The 22,579-nt window shown below is 44.7% G+C and overlaps 1 protein-coding gene across 2 annotated transcripts in view; it reads left to right on the forward strand.

The window, feature by feature from the left end:
- The window catches only part of PRLR (prolactin receptor), a 157,389-nt gene that overhangs the window by 124,922 nt on the left and 9,888 nt on the right, over positions 1 to 22,579 (forward strand). For both annotated transcript variants that reach the window (XM_080804212.1, XM_080804213.1), the window contains exons 3-5: positions 16,249 to 16,361; positions 19,470 to 19,602; positions 20,948 to 21,117. In XM_080804212.1, the coding sequence (XP_080660338.1) occupies positions 16,292 to 16,361; positions 19,470 to 19,602; positions 20,948 to 21,117 (373 nt within the window). In that variant the 5' untranslated portion in view covers positions 16,249 to 16,291. The remainder of the gene's footprint in view (positions 1 to 16,248; positions 16,362 to 19,469; positions 19,603 to 20,947; positions 21,118 to 22,579) is intronic.

Consider the following 22,579-nt stretch of genomic DNA (forward strand, 5'->3'; position numbering starts at 1 on the left):
TGGCAGAATGGGAATTGTGTTCATGGCAGCCTCTGCACCATTCTTCCCGAATCTGCTTTCCTGTGCACGAGACGCACGCAAGTACTGTTTTCTTGAGTCCCAAAATTCCAAGTCGGCTGTGGTAAACATGCCAGTGGCTTTTGCTTGCTAGAAAAAGATTCAATAACCTGGATCAGATTAGTCCATGTATTGGACTTTCAATAGTTTGTGCCAAATATTTATGACTTATTTTCAGATTTGAAAGAATTTCTCACTGTATGGGAGCCATTTACATACATGTCTAAATGGCAGATGAGATTCTGTATTTTCCTTTGACAGTAGCATGTACAGAAATAAACAAGTATGCAGGGTAATTATTGGACTTTTGCTTCTGGTGAGCCCTAGTACTAAATTAGCCATTGTCCAGAGAACCAGAAAGCAAAAATCAAAAGGATAAGGATAATTAAATAGATTCAACAATAAGGATAGTGACAAAATAAACAATTACTTTAAATCTGCCCAATAAAGCAATAGTCCTAGCGACAACATACTGTTTTATTGCTTCCCTTTTACAGCAACATAGAGATACTTCTCAAGGTCTGCCTAGCTCTACCTCTAAGCCACAGAGTTAAAACATACCCATGGGCTCAGTAGATATTTGTTGAAAGATGGATTGATGAGTGGATGGATAGATGGACAGATGGTTGGATGGATAGATGTTCCAGTCACTAAACTAGGTAGACCTTGTCTTTTTCTGAAAATCCATTAAAAAGGGCTGAATTGTGGTTTTCCTTCCTCCTCCCCATTCTCATTTACTGCAACTGCCCTGGGAGTATTTACCATTCCACCCCCAGGCCCAGCCAAACTCAAGGACCTTGACCATAACATCTTTGATTGGACAAGTGGCTTCTTGTTAAGAAAAAGCTTCTTCCCAGGAAGGTTGAGTGAAGGGAAAAGAGAAAAGAGGGAATATAAGCCCACAAGAGAGACAAGTAATTATCTTGCTGCATAAGTAGTTCACATGTTTTGAAGGAAGAAGCAAGTTTGAAGAACATATTGTACACGACTGAGAAAGGGTGATTAAATCCAGTAGAGACAGGATGTGCTTATACAAGATGTAGAGCAAAGTGAGGGAAGAGAGGGAGATTTGGGGACTGGTAGTGGTTTCAAGTCTGGGCAACAAGCAAGGAGGTGAGGCTTGAACCCTGGAGCCCACGGGCTGTCCCACCTCCTCATCAAGCTTTGAACTTCCAGATCCTCCTGCTCTTCGTATCACAGATGAACAGGGGCTGAGGGGCCAGGATAAAACCAGTGGCCAGCACCTGAGAGAGAACCCTACCAAACTTCTTAAACTCCTCTCGAATAAGATGACCCCACCCTTCTCTGAGGCTCTGAAAAAACAGATTTTCCATGAAATTGCCTTTCACCCACTTGTCAGAAGCTTAATGGCAAATAATGGCTAGTTACCCCTGGGTATTTTAAAGAACTCTCAGGTGGACACGGTAATGGAATTCATACAAGTAGAGGGAATTCTTAAAAACAAGGGAGCAGGCAAGGGGACATCAAGAACTATTGCAGACACTTTTTACTGCATGGGGTGAGGGGTGGGGGGATGGGGCGCCAGATTTGCCACACACTGCTTAACACAGGGAAGTTGACTGTCACCCACTGCTTAAAATTTCATCACAACCCAAATAAGCAGTTTCTGTAGTCCCCAAATGGGGACCTTTTCCATGTATTTACACCATGAAAGGACAGCTTTTTATTAGGAGACTCTTTTTGCGGTGTTAAAATTTTTATTATGATTTTTTCTTCCTCAATGACAAACATGATAACTTTTTAAGTATTTTAGGAATATTTTATTTTATTTCAAAATTAATCATTACTTTTTATTTTATTTTTTTTAGGATTTTTATTTATTTATTTGACAGAGATCACAAGTAGGCAGAGAGGTAGGCAGAGAGAGAGAAAGGGAAGCAGTCTCCCTGCTGAGCAGAGAGCCCGATGTGGGGCTCAATCCCAGATCCCAGGACGCTGGGATCATGACCTGAGCCGAAAGCAAAGGCTTTAACCCACTGAGCCACCCAGGCACCCCTATTTTTTATTTTAAAGTCCTCCTCCTAGAGATAACTACTGCGAATATATTGGTGTATATATTTGCTAGTCTTTCTTCTGTGCACATAAAATATAGAGAGATACAGATATTAGGATTGAGGTCAAAGACATTTACTTTTCATACCCAGTCTTCTTTTTCCTTTGCACAGGTTTTTTGTTGTTGTTGTTGTTGTTGTTTGTTTGTTTGTTTTTGTTTTTGTTTTTTGCACAGGTTTCTATATCATTAAATTTTTTATTACATTATTTAAAGATTAGCTAATACTTTATTGTAGGACTATACCATGATCTAGTTAAATAATCCCTTATCATTTGATATTTTGATTTCTTTCAGTGTTCTCTTTTTACAAATAATGTTGGGTTGTTTTTTTTTTTTTTTTTGGTATGGAATTGTTCTTGCACATCTCTGTTCATTTGGAACAAATTTCTAGAAGTGTATTTTTCAATTCAAAGTGTATCTACATTCACAAGACTTTTAATATATATTACCAAAAGGATTATACCAATTTACACTCAGAAGACAAAGTGTCAGTCCAACTGCTATGCTTGAGCAGCCAGAAGTGTTTCCAAACTCAGCTGATACCATCCTGAAATCTTACAGGGGTGGGAGAAGAATAAAATAAAATATTTTACATGAAGATACTTCAAAAATTAAAAATTCCATGAAAACACATATTGCCATTATTATCAATTTTTAACCACCCAAGGTGGAAAAGCCGTTACCTCTCTCAACCACACATTCCAATGATTAACAGCACTTTATTTTTTTTATTTCTTTTCAGTGTATCAGAATTCATTGTTTATGTACCACACCCAATGTTCCATGCAATACGTGCCTTCCATAATACCCACCACCAGGCTCACCCAAACTCCCACTCCCTGCCCCTTCAAAACCCTGGTTGTTTTTCAGAGTCCACAGTTTCTCATGATTCATCTCCCCCTCCAATTTCCCTCAACACACTTCTCCTCTCCATCTCCCCATGTCCTCCATGTTATTTCTTATGCTCCACAAATAAGTGAAACCATATGATAATTGACTCTCTCTGCTCGACTTATTTCACTCAGCATAATCTCTTCCAGTCCCGTCCGTGTTGATACAAAAGTTGGGTATTCATCCTTTCGAATGGAGGCATAATACTCCATAGTATATATGGACAACATCTTCCTTATCCATTCATCCGTTGAAGGGCATCTTGGTTCTTTCCACAGTTCGGCAACTGTGACCATTGCTGCTATGAACATTGGGTACAGATGGCCCTTCTTTTCACTACATCTGTATCTTTGGGGTAAATATCCAGTAGTGCAATTGAAGGGTCATAAGGAAGCTCTATTTTTAATTTCCTAAGGAATCTCCACACTGTTTTCCAAAGTGGCTGTACCAACTTGCATTCCCACCAACAGTGTAAGAGCGTTCCCCTTTCTCCACATCCTCTCCAACACACGTTATTTACTGTCTTAACAGCACTTTAAAAGATAAAATCCTTCTCAACTTCCCTCTACATGCAGCTAATACCCAATAAATTCCATTTATTGAGCCCTTTTATGCATCGAGCTTTGCATTAAGTTTGAGGAATATAGAAGAAGAAAAATAAACACAGTTCTTGACATCAATGAGCTTCTAGCCTCAGTAGATAGAGGGAGAAAGAAGGGTAAATCGGGAGTCATCATGAGGTCCTAGGTGTTTTAGGTTGGGCTTTCCCCATTTGGGGGGTGGGGGGGATCCAAGGAATTCCCTGTCTGGAGGAAGGAAAGATGGAACTGATGGTAAGGAGGCAGGTGAGTTTTGGTTGGGTGGCCCTGTGCCAATCCTCACTGTTTCTGAAACAATATGGAGAAACCACATTGAACTAGCATCTATATTCCTACATAGAAAGGGAGTTCTTTCCGGGGGTGAAGACTTTAGTAAGCCACATGCTGGAAAGGCTATGACCCCCATGTGGGTATACGTTGAGGAACACTGGATAGGTAGAATTTCTCTAGAACTCAGCCTGGCATTTTTAGTCAGTGAGGCAGGAGAGCAGAAACTGAGAATAGAATTGCTTGGGGCCATAGAGGGGATTTTAGAGAGGTCTGGAAGGAAGATGAAATGGGTGAGATACAGCTTTGGGGGAAAGGAACTTTGGAGGGGAAGACAGAGATGCCTTATAAGGACTTTTGCCAAGTGACTGTTGTGAAGTGTGCTACCTGTCTACCCCCCAAATCTTTGCTGTTGTGAATACATAAAGGGGTGTAGGGCTGCATGTGGTCTCCAGATGGGTGGAGAGTGAGAATGAGGGCTGCCTGTTGGAGGCTGCCACACCTGGGTTATTCATCTTTCATTCTGTAGGCATCTGAGCACCCCTGCGTGCTCAGAAGACTTCTGTGAAGCAGGAAAGCCCTCTTCTGAACTGCACAGAATATTAAAGTGAATGTTATCTGCTGTTCGTCTCATCCTGGCTCAGCAGGCTCACTTGGGTTCCGTGTGCCTGACACATGTATGGAACTTTTAAAAAGAGGCTGGGATTGCAGTGGATCCTTTTAGGCAATCGAGGACATTTAGAAATGCAAACCAGAAATCCAGGTGTGTATCAACCCCTCTCCTTAAGCAAACCCATGAAACGCATCCCAAGTCATTTATGTTTTGACTTGTGAATAAATTGGCAATTAACAGAACATCAATATTCAAAGCACACTTATTAGGCAACCACATCTTAGCTAGCTTTGTTACCCATCTGTCCTCCAGTTCAAATTAATATACATGAACAGCTTTATTGGAAGAATCGGTAAGGTCTCATGTTCCTCAGTAATAGGAAGGGCCTATTGATTAATGGGAAGAACGGTTTTCAGGGCTCAAGGTCAAGGGTTCTTTCAGTGGGTCCGTGAATCAGAATAATGTATTACCTATGGCCTTATAAACTATTCAGTCAACCAGTCATCCAACAGGTGCTGTTGAACACCATAAACATGCGTAAATGTGACAGTATGTGGGAGCAGAAAATGTAGAGGAAGCAAGACTGGTTACTCTGAGAGTTTGATGATGGTATTCAAGATGGAACAGTGGCAGTAGGCCACATGTCAGAGATTTCCCACTTAGTCACAGGTCTTTTGCTTGGTTAAATATAGTAGTTACCATCTAAACTAAGCTGCACCCACTCTCCCTGGGTTAACCAAGCTAAGTAAAACTAGCTTGGTTAGCTCTCTCTATATCTTGGAAGCTTGATAACCAAGGGTTTACTTGTCACCCAAGTCACAGTTCATTAGGCATCAACAGGGGACACAGGATCCTTCCATCTTTTGGCTATGCTTGGCTCTTAAGACCCTCAAGTCCTTAAGTTCATCTTCCTCTGGCCAGTAATAGAGGAGAGAGAGAGAATGAATGAATGAACAAGAAAATGTATGAAAAGTTTCAAACAACCTGACCATATTAGAAATATATCATTTTTGCTCACTTTCAGACACCACAACCCAGTCACCTGATCCCATCTAATTACAAGGGAGTCAGTCCCGTGATTTTTAAATCTATGCCCAGAAAGAAAAGGAGAACCAAATTTCTGATGGACAACCTAAGTTTTTACCCCTCCTGTGAATGGTCTCTCAGGATTCTAAGATGATAGGAAAAAGCAGGAAATAAGGAGGAAAAATGCTTTTGACACATTCTTGAGAAGTTCTTCTTAGACATGTTAACTTTATCAGATGTGCACAAAGCCCACTCTTAATGTTTTAAAAATTCTCCCATCAGGCACTTGGCCAGTGCACTTCATTTTTCCAGACCTTAGTTGCCCCATATAGAAAAGTGAGATTGGATCACAATCCTTTCAAGTCTTTTGGTTCCTTCACATCCAAAATTCTAGAACTCCTGCTCTGCATTTCCTCCTGAGACAAGTAAGCTGGGAGCCAGGGAAGCAGTGCCACTGGGCCAATAATTTATTTTTTATTTTAATTTTAACTTCTCGTCTTACTTCCTAAGGCCAGATTTCTACAAATCGAAAGTATACATAATAGACAAGGTTGTTACCAATATCATATTGATTTATTTTTTATGGCAAAATGAAGTCGTTTTGTGAATGGGTGAATAACACATTTACACACACACACACACACACACACACACACACGTAACGTCCACAAAGATCCCTCTGTGAGAAAATAATCTTGTTTGAAGAGTCTTGCAAAACATGTTCTCCTCCTACTCTCCTGTCCAGTATTAGTTTCACGGAGGTAACAAACAGTGCTATCTCAGTGCCAACAAACAGTGCTATCTCAGTGCCAACAAACAGTGCTATCTCAGTGCTGTAGGACAGCTCACTCTGCAAAAGGACAGCCCAGCAGCTGCAAGTTGATAGTGGCTTGCTAGGCTTGACTGGCCTCTGCTGGGCTCATCTAGGTTGCACCTGTGTTCTTGTTCAAGAATCCAGACTAAGTGAGCAGCCCTTATCTGGAACATCTGGAGACCAAGTGGAGAACAATCACAAGAAGCCTTAAGCCAAACTGTTCCATTGTATTTCAGGCTTCTTTTGGGACACAGCAAAAACAACCACCACCACTCACATCCCATTGGCCAAAGCTTTGCACATGCCAAGTCCAAAGTCATTGAAACGGGATGTGCATTCATACCACAGGGTGTAGGATTCTGTTCAATGACAGTGGATGACGATAATGCAGTCCTGTGCCTGGGAGAGAACAGATATTTGAGGAGTATAATCCAGTCTTCTTACACGCCAGAGATGGGTGACAGACATGAGTGAGCCAGAGATGACAGGCAGAGCTAATAGAATTACAGAGCAATGAGCAAATGAGAAGGTGTGAAGCCTTTGGTGATGTGCAGAGATTAAACCCAGCTGATACCAAGAATGCAAGAGGAGAAGACAATATCTGCTTTCCTGCTCTCTGACTCTCTAGGAATGAGAGGGGTCAGATCAGGAGGAGCCAGAACCTGCAAACCAGTCATCCCCCAAGAAGAGCAGGGGAGTGGAGAAGGAGGAGGAGAGGGAGGGAAGGAGGCAGGCAGCCAGATGAGCTGTGATGCCTGAGCATTGGGCAGAGATCCAGGACCTGCTGGGCCAGCTCATGGGAGAGCTAGGGTCTTCACAGTGGACAGCAGAATTACAGGACCAGGGCTCTGGGCGGGACCCATGCAAGACTTCCTTTGGGCTTCTCTCACTGAATGGACATTTGTCCCAGGGCCTACAGACAGGGCTCCAAGGGCTCCAGTCATGGAAACCTGTGGGTAGAGGTTTCCAGATCAGGGCACTCTTCAGGCTAAACTAAATCATTCTATCACAGAAGCCCCAGGCTAGGTAGGAGGCATGCTTAGGAGAGTCAAGGTAGGCTGAGTCTTTTTTTTTTTTTTTCCCATTTCTTTAGGTTATGGTTAGGTTGTTGTGTTTGTTTTGGTTTGTGTACCATATTTAGAAAACTGATTAAACAGACTGTACACCCCATCTCAGATGCGGTTGTCAGCCGGAGGAACAAAATAATACTTTGAAGCATTAACATACAGAGCCAGCAATGGGCAGGGCCCAAGCAGAAGCCCAGGAGGGCCCTCTGACGTCAGCACAGGAGAGGGGTGTGGATGAGGAAGAAGGGGAACCGTCTCCACTAGAGGAAGCGGAGGAAGGGAACTAGTCTGGGCTCACGGGGTATCTCCCAGTCAGAGGGCGGTGTCTGCAAACTTGCATGAAGTTTGACTCCCATGTCCTCCTCTTATGTGGGAGACCATGGAGTCCTGGAAGCTGGACCCTCGTTAGGGGTTTGCCGGAAATGTCACAACTGCCCTGAGAAAAAGAGAAGAAACAAGAAATCCTGATTTGTCGCATTTGCCAGTTCCTGTGGTACAGACAGTCTTGCTGTGCCTGATCTCAGGCTACCAACAGGAAGCCACCGGCTCACAGCACTCCTGAAAATGAACAATTGCCTCCTGGTCGGAGTCGGCCTCCGCACACCCTGCGGAGAGTCCCCTTGATGTCACAGCTCCTGAAACACTGAGCCCGCCTCACAGGAAGTTCCCTGAGCGTGCCCCTGCTCAGGTGTTTGCTCAGGGAAGCGCCCTGTCTGGGTCTAGGGGGTGGAGAAGCAGCCAATTCCACCTTCACATCTTCCTTCCCCACCTCTTTGCCCAAGAACCACCTAAGTGTTCACTGGAAATGCCCCTTCCGTAGAAGGCACGACATAGGGCATCTGGTCAGTGGTGTTCTCATAGCAGCGCACGGTGGCACATGGTAGCTACCCTCGTGCTGAGCATAGGTGACACAGAGAGAGAGGTTGAATCCCTATGGTGTCCACCTGAAACTAATGGAACATTGTGTGGCAACCCTAGTCAAGTGAAAAATATTTTTGAAAGCATAAAGCATTTAAAAATGCCCCTTCTACTACAAACTCGCAGCCAGGAGAAAACTAAGTCCTAGAGAGCTAATGCAGAGCACGGTGACTATAGATGACGATCAACTTCAGGACGGCTAAGAGACTAGATCTTATGTGTTCCCATCAATGGCAAGTGATGGAGATGTTAACACTAAGGTGGTAATCCTATCGCAATATTTAAATGTAGCAAATCAACATGATGTTCACCTTCAACTTATACAGTGTTTTATGCCAATGACATTTTAATAAAACTTTTTTAAAAAATTTTAAATGCCACTTGCTAGGCTCTGCCCTCCACAACTTCTGACCCATACTATCTGGGATGCGCAGTAGTGCTTAGAGCACCCTAGAAGCAGGGATCTAGGAACACCCACTCCTATTGACGGACCATGCCTGTGTCCCCACGGCACCCAGCCCCAGAGCCACCTCTGTGTAGGGGAAGTGCGCTGAGGGAACCCTTTATCAGGTAGAAGGCCCCTTTAAGGAGCTCAGAACCCACAGCCCCAAGGGCCTCTGGGGGCCATGGCCCGGTGGTTAACAATACAGATCTCAGAGCCCAACCGCTGAGCTCGTCCCCTTCCATACAGTGCTCACTTAGACAACTCATGGAGCCCTTCTGGGCCTGAGTGTCCTCATCTGTAAAATGGGCATGTTATCACCAGTGCTTGCATCTCAGACTTGTTGTGAGGAGGAGGCCTGTAGCATGTCCTATGTAAGAGTTTGCCAGTTTTCTCACTGCACATGTTTGAGCACACTGGAGGCTTTTAAGATAACGTTGTTGGTTTAAACCACTTACCCCTCTGAGCTTCAGTTTTCTCATCTCGGAAATGGGAGCAATGATGTCGCAGTAGTAACAGCAGTAGGAGGAGTAGGAGGAGTAACAATTCCCTGCCCACTGCCTGGTATTATTGTAAAAATAAAATGTGGTAATGGTGAGAAAGTGCAAAGTGCTTTGCCAACTGTAACTCTCCGTGTAGACAAGAGGTTTGTTGTTTGCTCTTTGGTGTTGTTATTAATTTGAGACAGGGCTCAGAGACTAAAGACTGGATTCCCATTTGTGCTCTGTCTTCTACCCAGAGTGATGGCAGACAGAGCCCGTTACCTCTCTGAGCCCCAGTTTCCTCTCCTGTCAAACAGAACCTCTTAGCAGAGGTGTGACCTGTGTCAGATGACACTATGGCAGTTAGTACTTCCCTGCTTTCACTTCACACTGGAATGTTCTGGAAGGCCTCTTAAAAATGCCTGCATACTGGTGGCCCCAACCCTCAATTAGGCAGAATCTCTAGGGAGAAGTCACAGGAATGGGTACTTTTAAGAAGTTGCCTATGTTGTCCTAATGGGAATCCTGGCGGTCTCCCAACACGGTCTCCACCAAGTGCCCCCTCAGGGTCCCCTCTGGGGGTCCTGGGAGAGGAGGGAGAGAGGTGTCTGGAATCAGAGGTGGACAGTTTACATCAGCCTCTGTATTGTTTCTAGTAACTTCCACACAGCCGTGGTGTTCAGACCACACCGCCGGCTCTCGTGGAGTGGTCATTTTATATAAAAGTGGTTCCCTTGTGGAAAGTGCCAGATGTTTCCCACCGAAGGATGTCTCACAGTAGGGAATAAGATGGAGAACTCTTGGAGAAGCAATAAAATGTACACTTGATCACTACAGTGATAAAAAGTCGTAATAACGGATGGTCACATGCACAAGGGTCCTGTGGTGAAGGTTCACTGACAAATGGGTAAAAATGCTGTCCAGGCAGGACACAGAAATAGGTCGTTGTTGCAGGAGCCTGTTTTCCAACATCCCAGGGAGGGCTAGAGCCTCCCCTCCCCTCCCCTCCATCTCCTCTCCCGGAGCCCCATACCCCCGGCTTTCCCTGTCTGTGTCAAAGAGCAGCTGCCCCGTTCTCCTTAAAACCTCCTCCCTCACCTCTCAAAGACAGAAAACTAAGCTGGCTCCACGTCTAGTGTTGGATAAGACGAACATAGGACCAGTTCTTCTCTCGCATGCAGAGTTTCATTCCACATCTTATTAGATTCTTTGTCACCTTGACGGCTTCACGGATTCACTTACTCATGCTACAGGCAGTCACTGACCATATATAAACATTTGGGCAAAGTTTATATAATGCTCTTAATCTTGAGCCTTAATCTCAGCCTTCTGCTGCTCTCCCCACTCTGAGCAGATTACGGCTTCGGTTTTCCAGACTGAATATTGGCATTCTGTATTGGAACGACCAGCCAGACTCCTGGAAATCAAAGGGTATCTATGGGGTTCTCTCTCCCTGTTATTTTAGCCTCAGGCCATCTAACCAGGTTGGGACAGCAGGTAAGGAGACCCGGTGGCCAGAGAACCCCAAACAGGCAGACCCCAAAGGAAGCACCTAATACAGTTCCTAAACGCTTAAAGCAGGAATGAATACATGTAAAATTTGTTTACAAGAAATAAGACTTTTTTACATGTTTAAGAAAAGAAAGACATTTGAAATTTGATTTGCGTTCATAGTCAGGAAATGTGGCAGGCGGTGTCCTCACCATTGATGTTGGGAAACTCACGCTGCAGAGGAATGCAAGAAGATTTGAGGAGTTGGGGCTTCCCCACCATCTGCGTTTTGGTTGTTTTTGTTGTTGTTGTTGTTTTTTATAATGTCCTATATTCTTTTTTTTTTTTAAGATTTTATTTATTTATTTGACAGACAGAGATCACAAGTAAGCAGAGAGGCAGGCAGAGAGAGAGGGGGAAGCAGGGTCCCTGCTGAGCAGAGAGCCCGATGTGGGGCTCAATCCCAGGACCCTGGGATCATGACCTGAACCGAAGGCAGAGGTTTTAACCCACTGAGCCACCCAGGCACCACCAATGTCCTGTATTCTTATTCAAAGTTTCTTCATTCAGAAGTTTTGAAATTTGCAATTGATTCTTACCCACATTTTTAATTGTGAAAATACTCAACATTCTTAATTGTGAAAATACTCTTTATGATGTATCAAGTAAGCTCAGAAAAATACAACAAATGGGTGATATTTTCTGTTCTAATTTCTTTCTTATTGAAAAATGTAAATACTTAAGGTCACTAATTGTAATAGGTCTTGTATTTTTGTCTCCATTCAGAATAATTTCCTTGAAACACATTTTATACAACAAAACTCATCAGGTCATTTGTTCTTATGTATTACTCTTTTTATTGTTTCAACAAATTTATATGCTGCAAAATTGTAGCATATAAATTTCTTTCCTTTTTTGGCAAGTAATGTAAATTTATCCACTTAAAACTAGGAGCTTCATCAAATTTTTTTTAATTTCATATGTCTTTTATTCACTTTATTTAAACAAATAAGAAAAAAACAGTTCACCCCTTTTTTCCCTACCCCCCACCTGTCCACCTCTGACAACCATCATATCTATGAGCTTAGTTTTATAGATATAGATTGGCAATAGATAGATTTCTATTTTAGGTTCCACATAGAAGTCACACAGTATCTGTCCTGCCGTCTGAGTCTTGATCAGTCTTATCAAAATCCACAGTTTGCCAAAACCTGGAAATGACTCAAATGTCCATCAAGAGTAGGACGAATAGATAATGGTCTTCCATTCAATATAATATGAAACAAGATAAATGAGATGAAGTGAAAATGAAGTTCGTAGAACTGCATGTAGAAAGATGAGTCATAGAGCAGTGTGGGATTAAGGAAGCCAGACACACGCGCTCACAAAGGCATGCTGTATGATTCCATTTCTATAAAGTACAAAAGTAGGCAAGAGTAATCTGTGATGTTAGAAATCAGAAGAATGGTTTCTATTGGGTAGGGTAGAGATCAGGGGGAGACGCCAGGGGGATGTTGGGGACACTGTTAGTGTTCTGTTTGTTGACCTGGTCATAACATGGGCATATGCACTTTGTAGTAATTCATTAAACATAATACTTAGAATTTGTGCGTATCTTATGTGTGATGGTCTTGAAAGAAATCCAAATCTTGGGGCGCCTGGGTGGCTCAGTCAGTTAAGTGTCAGCTCTTGGTTTCAACTCAAGTCACAATCTCGTGGGTTATGGGATTGAGCCCCTCATCAGGCTCCCCGCTCAGCAGGGAGTCTGATTGAAGTTTCTCTCCCTCTGGCTCTCCCTCTTCTCTCTCTCTCTATCTCTCTCTCTTAAATAAATAAGTAAATCTTTAAAAGGAAGGGAGGGAGGGAAAGAAGAAATCCAAATCTTGACTTGGGCCCTACTTATCCATCAGAAATTGAGCTTGCCATTGCTAGGTAGGTCCTCAGAGTCACTGCCTAGCATAGTAGGTCCATTTCTAGAGTCAAGAGAATTGGGTCAAAGATCTGATTAGAACATTGGAGCAATAGGGGCAGATGAGGCAGGCCAAGGTGGGGACTGCTCTCACTTAGGGGATCACCAGGTTTGGGGAGCAAGTCACACAAAACGGTAAAGCTGAGATCCCTGGCATTCAGAATTGATCTGGGCCTGAGTGGGCCGGACTATGCAGATGGTGGGCACACAGTGGGTCTGCCAGTGGGTAGACAGTGGGGATTGGTGTGTTGGGAGCTCAGATCTGTTACTTCTTACTCTCCTGAGCCACACTGCCTCCCCTCCTATGGTTGACCCTTTCCTCTGTGGGTAGTGGGATCAGCACACACTGTGGGACCATGGCCCTGATTTTCCATCCAGGAAGAGTAGCTCTTATTTCCTTGAAAAGCAAGCTGTGAGGCATAAATTTCCCTTTTTCAACTCCTGGACTCTGTAGAAGAGACTTGGCTTAATGGAAGAGGGTGATGAAGGGAAGCTTTCGGAAAAGAGGGCCTGGGCAGGATCAGCATTGATGCAGAGTGAAATGGGGAAGTAGGAGGATTTTATGGAGGTCATAGCACAGTGGGACATAGCACTGTGGGAAGGTATATTTGAGTAAGATAATGGGAGGACCACAAAGTTGGGGGTGGGGAGGTCTCTGAGGATTCAGAAGCAAGGCAGCTGATCACGGGCAAGATGCTGACTTACTACAAACCTGCTCTTCAGTCCGGAATCTTGCATGTTTAAACCACAAGGAGCTAGTGAGGACTGAAGCCAAGATAATTGTCCTGAACTGAGGTATGGCGCTGACTTTTTCCTAATTGAAGTCCAAATATTTGGAGCAATTTTCCCCCATAACCATCACTGAAAGCAGGCTGTGGGCAAGGAGGCTTTGATCAAGATCTCACTTGCAGTGGGGGCTGGGTAGCCAGGGGGAGGCTTAAAGAAACAAAACACAAATTTATCCCTAGCCTGGTATCCACCAGCCCTAAACATTGGTCAGTGGACAAGCAGGTGGTATGCTTGGTTCTGGAAGAAAGCGCGGTGCCGTGACCCAGGTTAACATCCAGCATAGCTCCCTCTGGAGTTAGCAGTCACGATCACGTTTCTCCGTGAAGGTTTACTTAGCCCACTGCGTTTGACCTGCTGGGGGCTAAGACACAGCATGAGTTGAGAAATCACTGCTGAAACACAGGAACACCACCTCTAGATCTAATTCCCTGGAATGGGGATTTCAAGACACCAGAAAGTGCATGGTGGTTATTAACTAGATTCCAAGACAGTGCAGGAAATCCCCTGGGGAAATGGGGTTTTGTTTTTGTTTTGCTTTGTTTTGGTTTTTTAGCCCATAAAATACTTCCTAAAAGCATTCTTATAGGAAAACTCTGTTTAAGAGAGTTTCTTTGAGCCTGGGCCAGCGCACACAAAAGCATGAGCAACGGTAATGCCTGCTTTTCCCGCCCCCACCCTGCTCTCCCCATCTAGCCATTTCTTTTGCAAAACACATGCGGCCCTGATTTGGTAGAGCTGTCCAGACAGCATCTGACCTTGCCTAAAAATTGTGATTTACAGCATGTTGATCTCAAGCATTTTGAGGCAATGCCCAAAAGAGCAGAGAAGTCTCAATAAAAGGATATTCTAGAACTTCTTTAGCCACGGGGCCAAATCCCATCCCTAAGCCAGGATGAGGTCATCAGATCTCCAAGACAAAGAAGTCTTCCAGAGCTATATAGATCCAATGAAGTCATATTTGTGGGAGCAAAGTTTCTGAGAGCCCCAGACTCTCAGCCCCAGACTCAGCCCCAGGACTGGCAGCTGAGGTGAATTCTCTGAGCTCCAGCTCTCCTGACTCCATGCCTGCTCAAGGCCTGGCGTGCTGTTCCCTCAGGTCTGGATCCATTGCTGTTGTCACCATTCTCCACCCCCTCCCAGGAGGAGGGATCATTGCACTGTCCATCACAGTCTGCAAATCAAGATTATTCTCAGATGTTCTCGGATTCACTGCATTTCTCTCTCTCATTGGCCTGGGACTGACAATTTACTAACCCTCTCTGTGCTTCAAGATCCTCACCTCTTCAAAGGGGAGGTAACAGTCTGTGCCACTCATGGGGCTATCGTGAGGGCTGAATGGAAGCGAACAATGAGGACACTTAGCACCGTCTGGCCTGTAGTAAGTGCTCCAGACACCATAGGCATGATTACACCCCTGGTGATCCTTTAGCAACTTGATTTAAATTGAATGACCCAAGGAATTAGATGGCACAGGTAGTTTAGAGAGTGCGACCTGGGGAGGAGGAGGCATTTGGAAGGATTCCTGGAAGAGCAACTAGAAGGTTCCCAGAGAACAACAACCTGGCTTCCTCACAGGAGCCCAGTAGAAGAGAGGACTTGATGGTGTCGAGTTGCCCCAAATCTCTGTTGTCACTAAGATTTCTATTTCCAAGTAGGTCTCAGAAGGGGTGGTAGCAGGTAGAGAAGGCCTTCTCGAAACTGTCCACCTGGGACATGGGGAACCAGCTGTGGCCAAGAGAGATGGGTGAAGGCTGGTCTCTTCAGGGCTCAGCAAACAACACCCAACCATTTCAGATGTCTCAAGAAGAGCAGCCTTGCCTCTGCATGGTCTTCCCTTGAGTTATAAAAATCATAAGATTTACAAGAAAATATATGCCATGTGTTTCCAAGAATTTACACTTAGTTCATCAAATCTGTTGTTTTCTGAGAGTTTTTTGGAGTCCAACAAGACTAATGAGCCTTTTTCAAATGTCTTTTAAAAATGTTTTCTTCTCAAAAGGATACTTAGAGGCTTTGAATTTGGTTCCAAGGGTAAAAATAATAGTATTAGTAATAAATTGTTCAAAACTCTCAACCCCCGCAGGTTGAAAATTTACTTAATGCTCCAAAACCAGGGACTTGAATTATTACTGGGGTTTGTCATTGGTTGAAAAAGGAGAAAGAAAGCACATGGAGGTTCACTGGAGTTCACTGTGTGGTTGACAGTTATGCCCATAGCCCAGCAAATTTCTTGCTCAGCCTACGTTTTCAGAGAAACACAGCCCTTCCCCCCCCCCACACTTGGCATCCATAAGACCAGGTTGAATTCATACTGAGGCTACTTACTGAGTGTGCGGACTTATTTTGGGCTGTTGGATCAAAGCCCTCCTAGAATGGTTCTCTTGTAGGGCATGCAATCTGTGTCGCATAAAATGGGTGATATATCGTTAAGTGACCAAAGGGTGGAAAGAGGACAATTTTTCTTGGGGGTCTGCGTGCAGGAGCAGCTGCCCCGCGGCGGCCCCGCGGCTGCCCTTGAACATTGTCATCTGATGACCTCTGGTGGTAGAATTTTTCCTAGCATGTGTACACGGGTGCGTCTGAGCCAAGCCATTCAACCATGTTACATTTTCCTACATTCCTTTCCTCCTGTTTTGTCATTCACATTAAGCAAGGAGCAAGGATCAGTTGCAAACACCCAGAGTAAAGTAGTGCATGTGACTGGCCAGCCTGTTGCTTTACAAAAGTTGCCTGGTGCCTTCTCTTTCAGCGAACGTCTGATACATTTCCTGTAGAAAGAGAAAGGAGCCAAAATGAAGGAAAGTGTGGCATCCACCGTTGTTTCCATTTTGCTACTTTTTCTCAACACCGGTCTTCTGAATGGTAAGTAAGGAACTGTCCTGCTCTCTCTAATTCCCTGGGGTGTTTTTCGAGAGGATGGGGAATCCAGCTAGCCCTGCAGTTACAAGCAATGAAAATGTCACTTGCTGCTGTTAAATTATTTGCAATTTTTTGGCATTAAAATCAATGCAGAAATTAATGCAAAAGATTGAAGGCAATGAATGCAAAAGCGTGTGTCTGTGCTCTGCCTTCTATCCTCACTCTGGGAGTTCAGGGAAGCAGCTTGTATGAATGACAAGACCAGACTCTGGGTCCAGCTTCTGTCAGCTACTACTGGCTATGTGACCTTGAGCCAATCACCTAATCTCTCTGGGTTTCCACATTTTCAAAGTGAGGACAAAAATGTTCCCTCTACCTCCGATGAAGTGATGAATGTGGAAAATCTTTGAAGAACAGTAAAGAGATAAAACGGATCACTGTTTTATGATGGGAAACATATAGCTAACTCTATTGTCTGTGCTAATGGGAGAGACGAAGTTCACAACTAGAGCGTGCATGCTGGAGTATGTACATTTCTGTGCGCCCACTTCTGTGTATTTTTGGGTGGGGGTACTTTTGTATATAATTGTATATAATATATGTGTACTAACTTTTCCATGTGTATCTGATTGCAAATGCTTCTCTGTGTATACCAGTGTGGGTATCCATCTGTGAGTGTATCCCTGTGTACCAGTATATTTCCATGTATTTTCCAAGTGGGCTTCCTAGTATGCAGTTGCATATATGTGGGGGCAGGGGGCTGTCTGTGTGTTTGTGAGGTGGGCTCTAATGTGGACATACATATGTACCTGTGGGTACGGTATCTAGGTGGTTGTCCTTCTGTCTGTGTGCGTTTTATAAGAATAGCGAGACAGTCCATTCATTTTCACTATCCCTGCTAAAGTGAGTGAAAGGAACATTTGACTAATTGTAATTTCACAACTATGCTCTCCTCTCCTGAATGTCCTGGAGGTACTATGAATAACCAGTGAAATGTGAAAGAGATAAGCTTCCAGAGAGAGAAAAAGGACAGCAGAGATCAGCATAATCCATAGGGAAACTTGAAGTACTCAAATAATCAACAGTTGCCTTAATTGGCTTCTGCGGATGCTCATTATTGAGCCATAGGATTTGGGGTTTTTAAAAAAAGAAAAAAAAATTTTCTGCCCCACATGCTCATCCCCAGCCACAAAACAAACAAACAAACAAACAAACAAAAACCCACACACACAACAAACAAATCACTTCAACCTATGAGATTATCCTAAAGAAATTTTCCCTGGAGCATAAACAATGTTACAGGTTTTGGCCGACCTAACCCCAGGCTGGCTGGCATGGAGTTTTAAGATTTCCTATAATCCTCTGATGATTTTCAGAGTAGCTGGGAGCTAGAGGGTAGGTAGCTTAGCTCCCACTGACAAGATCGGCCTGCTGTCCTCAGCCCCAGCCTGTGCACTGTGTCTTATCATTCCGTGAACTTCTTCTTTCTGGCCGGTTTTGCCTGGGGTCCCCTCTTCCCATGCATGTTCTCCTCCAGACTTGATCTTTCTGATCTGGCGCTCAGAGAGAACTTGTGGCCTAGGAGCCAGTGGTCGGGGACAAGGGAGACAAGTATAAGAGAAAATGGAGAAAAACCCCTGCTCTGAATTGCTGATACTGACACCTTTCAAAAGCTCTCCTCTCTGGGCGCCTGGGTGGCTCAGTGGGTTAAGCCGCTGCCTTCAGCTCAGGTCATGATCTCAGGGACCTGGGATCAAGTCCTGCATCGCACTCTCTGCTCAACAGGGAGCCTGCTCCCCTCTCCCTCTCTCTGCCTACTTGTGTACTTGTGATCTCTCTCTGTCAAATAAATAAATAAAAAATCTTTTTAAAAAAAAAAAAAAAAGCTCTCCTCTCTGCTGCTGATTTTCTGGAACTGAACAGTCAGGCAACTCGACCAAGAAGAAGATCGCCTGGTGTCAGTTATGTGGATGGGCCCAATGGGGCTGCTGCCTAGTGGGAGGCACAAGGCAAAGGCCCAAGGCCACCCTCTTCCTCTTTGGACCTGACAGACAAGGAAGGAGGTCAAGGCAGCTGACCAAGAGCTTTGGGGATTAAGCAACTGAAAAACCCCATCCTCTTGACATTGTATTTTCTACATCACCTTCTAGCTTCCAACTGGGGTCAGATATGGCTCTTGGATAATAATGGTAGCTGGTAACCAGGAGAGCAGCGAGTCACTCCGCCACCTCCTACCATGCCTCCCACCCCATAAAGAGTCATAGAACTGCAAGGAAGCCTTTGCCGCCTCACCACAAAAAGACCCAAAAGGGAAGAGGGAAGTACAAGACAAAAGGGACTAAAAAATGAGAATCAGAAATGGGGGCAGGGGAATGAGGAGATAGACGAGACAGATGGTGAGACTGGGTCAGAGATCAAAGCCAAATGGAGTCAAGGGAAAGTGAAGGGAAACAGGAAGGAAAGGAGAAGATTGGGGTGGGGGGAAGGGGAGGGCAGCCAAAGGAGTGTCAGCAATGCAGAGAAGAAAACAGAAGGTCCCGGATTGAGTTAATTGTGTGGGAATGGCAGAAGGATGGAGATTTGTGAGCGGATGGAGAAGTGCTAGAGAGCAATGTGTCAGCGAAGTGTCCCAGGATGCCTGTACCTGGGGCAGAATGCTTTTCATGGTCACCCTTCTACTACGGGAAGACGTCAACTGCATAGACTCTGGGATCATCGAAAGGCCACATACCCTTCAGTCTACGCGTATCCAGCCCACCCTTGATATTCATCCTGTTGGAATTTTACAGTTAGTCACCGGTCCTGGTTAGTGGCCATCTCTGCCTCACAGGACACACACACACACACACACACACACACACGCACACACATAAATGCATACACATACACACGCAACTCGCTCGCTCTCTCTCTCTTTCTCTCTCAGTCCTGCCAACATCAGGGCAGCCCACAGAGGAATGCTGCTGGTATTTCTGAGCCCCCCACCCCTACGCCCCCTCACCCCAAACTTCATCACTTCATCACTGATTGGTCCCATCACTCTGCTTCTGTCACCAGTAGGAGGATCAGTTGAATGCACCTTATTCTCAAATGACTTCTGGCTCCTTTTAGGACAATCACCTCCTGGAAAACCTGTGATCTCTAAATGTCGTTCTCCTGAAAAGGAAACATTCACCTGCTGGTGGAAACCCGGGGAAGATGGAGGACTTCCCACTAATTACACCCTGACGTACCACAAGGAAGGGTAAGAAGTTTTCTTCTCTCCTATCAACCCCCACATGACTCCTCTCAATCTGGGGGCCCAAAGTTAGAGTTACCACACTTCCCTGGATTGGCACGAGTAAGGCTCCTACCACCCGGGAAAAGAACTCCACTGCCTGTGTCTACAGTCTCTGGTTAATGTCCTTGAGGAGCTCTCTCCATGAGTATAAGGTCATCCAACACCCCAACAATACAACCCAGCATTATTCCTAGTGTCTGTGCCAAGCTTAGGTTGTAGCCCAAGGTCACATATGGATCTTTCCTAAAGGCTTGTCATTTTTAGATGTAAATCTTGGGCCGTTTTTTACTTTCGCAATTTCGGAGGATTATCTTGTAATCCGTAACCACCACGGTACATTAGGTTTTCAAACTTGTTCCGTGACCGAGAAAGTAAAGAGCACTATAAACGAAGGGAGATAAGGATTTTTCCTCAGCATTTGCTGAGCCAGGATCTCTGATCTTCCAGAGGACATATGTGGACCTCGGGTGGCGTCGAGGGCTAAACAAGGGCATCTCTGGGCGGGATTTTGCTTTACTCACAATGAAACCGTCCTGGAAAGCCCAGGAGGGCTGTATCCTTCCCCAGAGAAGAAAACACTTACCTGTTACAACAGCTGGCCCACATCCCAAAGATAGCACTTTGTTGTATGCAACGCTGTCGTCCCTTGTGGGACACAGAGGGGTATCTGGCAACCAAGCCAAAGTAAGCCTTCACACCTCATGCTGTGTCTTGCATTGAGGCCCTGATGTCTACATGAGGGCAGCCTAAGGAGGCCTCCTGGTCCTGAAACGGCCCCTTTCTTAGTCATGTTACTCTGTTGTTGACTTGAGGCCATCTGAAATAGACTGACAGCAATGTTTACCCTCTTTCATCCTCTTTAAGTGAAATGTAATTCAACACATGTGTGCGGTAAATGCCACATTGTTCACGGCCCCCCGGTGTATGTACAGGGGAGGGTCACATGTCCTGACATGACCAGTGGCCATTCCCTGGGCAGGGCAGGGCCTTGGCCATTGAGAGCTCAAGCACTTTTTGGCAGGGGGCATACAGCACGAAGTCCGCAAAAACCTATGGAAGGGAGGTGTCAATGAGCAGCAGAGTCGTTGAGGATCTAACATAACCCTTCTACCATCTCCAGCACCCTCTCCCCTGTCTCACCCCCAGCTGACATGGGCAGGACACGGACGTCTGGGGAGCTGTTCCTCAGCTCTGGTTCTTGCATTTCAAATGTCTGATCCCCAAAAGCCAGTGTTACTGATCTACTCAGAAAGAGACTAAACTCTGTTGGCCGCTTCCTTATTTGCTACTAATGCACTACTCATTGCAGAGAAACAACCACACATGAATGTCCAGACTACATAACCAGTGGCCCCAATTCCTGTTACTTCAACAAGAAGCACACCTCCATATGGACGATGTACATCATCACAATAAATGCCACAAACCAGATGGGAAGCAGTTCCTCGGATCCACGTTATGTGGACGTGACTTACATAGGTAAGGCGAAAGGCGATGATGGGTAAGGAATGGGTTACCCCTTATGGATTTACCAGTGATGGGACTCAGCTTGAGTCTTCTTGGCTTTTGGAGAAAAGAAAGAAAGAAGAAAATTTTCAATATCTTTCTCAACTGGTTTTTCAAACCCATTTTTATCAAGTCATTCATGGGAGTAGGACTGGGACTTGGGATCCTTATGTTTCTGTGCCTTCCCTTGAGCCTTCTTCTCATCCTCTTGCATCCAGAGGAATGTTCTATTTATGCGTCCCTTATCACTCCTTCCCTCCAGCCCTCCTCCCACAACCAATGTCCCCTTCTCCCTGACTTTCTCTCTCCCCAATAAACACAGAGCTCCTGCAGGGAGTAGAGCTCCTAGAAGGCGTTCATTTGCTTCTGCACCCCCAGGGATTGTACCAACCCATTTGCCCCAAATTCAGTCTTCAGTATACAGGTGCTTCTTAGTAACTGGAGCTATTATTTTAAAAATAATTTGGAGAGTAAATACTACTACTTGAACAGCAGTCTAAAGGCCAACATTGCAAGTACAATTTTGGACACGTCATTAGCAAAGCAAAACAAAGTCAACCCAAGCACTGCTTATGGCTTTGCACGATCAACCGTGAGCTGCAGGGTGATTAGGCATCTCCGCTGTGACCTGGACAGTGTGAAAGGGCTGACAAAGGGAATCTTAGGACAAGAGATGGTTTGGCCAGGCCAGGGTTCAGCCGTCTTCTTGCATCATAATCTAGGGAGTAGCTAATTAGGTTCATGGTTATCCAAGTCTTCCGGATTTACCTAACACCACTCAGTAAGGAAAATCAGATTAGGATTCTCAAGTGTTCACTTGCATATCATCCCAATGGCATGTTATCAGTGGTTTATCCTTAAAAACTGGAAAAGCTTCCAACACCAACCAGTACACACTTGAATATTTTCTCTTGCAGCAAATCACTGGAATGAGCCTGGGGGTGGAAACTGAATTTGAGCTTAGTTTAAGAAACTCAGAAAGGCAACTCCAGTGGCAAGTAGGAATAAAATAAATTCTGGTCATATAAATTACTTGAGATTCAAAGTCTTTAAAATGCTAAACGCCAAGTAATTCCTTTGTCTCAGGCTCTCACTTATGGATTTAACATAGGAGGGCAAAACAGCAAAGGCAAAAGAAGTTCTGGAAGGAGCTATTGCTACAATGAAAGTAGTCACGCACACATACACACATGCACACATGCATGCACAAAAACAGAATCACTAAAGAGTAGTGCATTTAAAAAGTGAAATTGATGAGGGCACCAATTTCACATGAGCTTTGGGAAACAACTTCTCTGGTGAAAAAGTGCTGGGCCCTATTTCCCCAAAAATCGGAGATTTTATGGAACTCTCATTTGACCCTACAGCACACAGTGTTGGTGACAAGCCATAGAATTCATTTAATAATCAATGCTGGGTGCCAGGGTGGCTCAGT

The sequence above is a fragment of the Martes martes genome (genome assembly GCF_963455335.1).
Source record: "Martes martes genome assembly, chromosome: 5".
NCBI lineage: Eukaryota > Metazoa > Chordata > Mammalia > Carnivora > Mustelidae > Martes > Martes martes.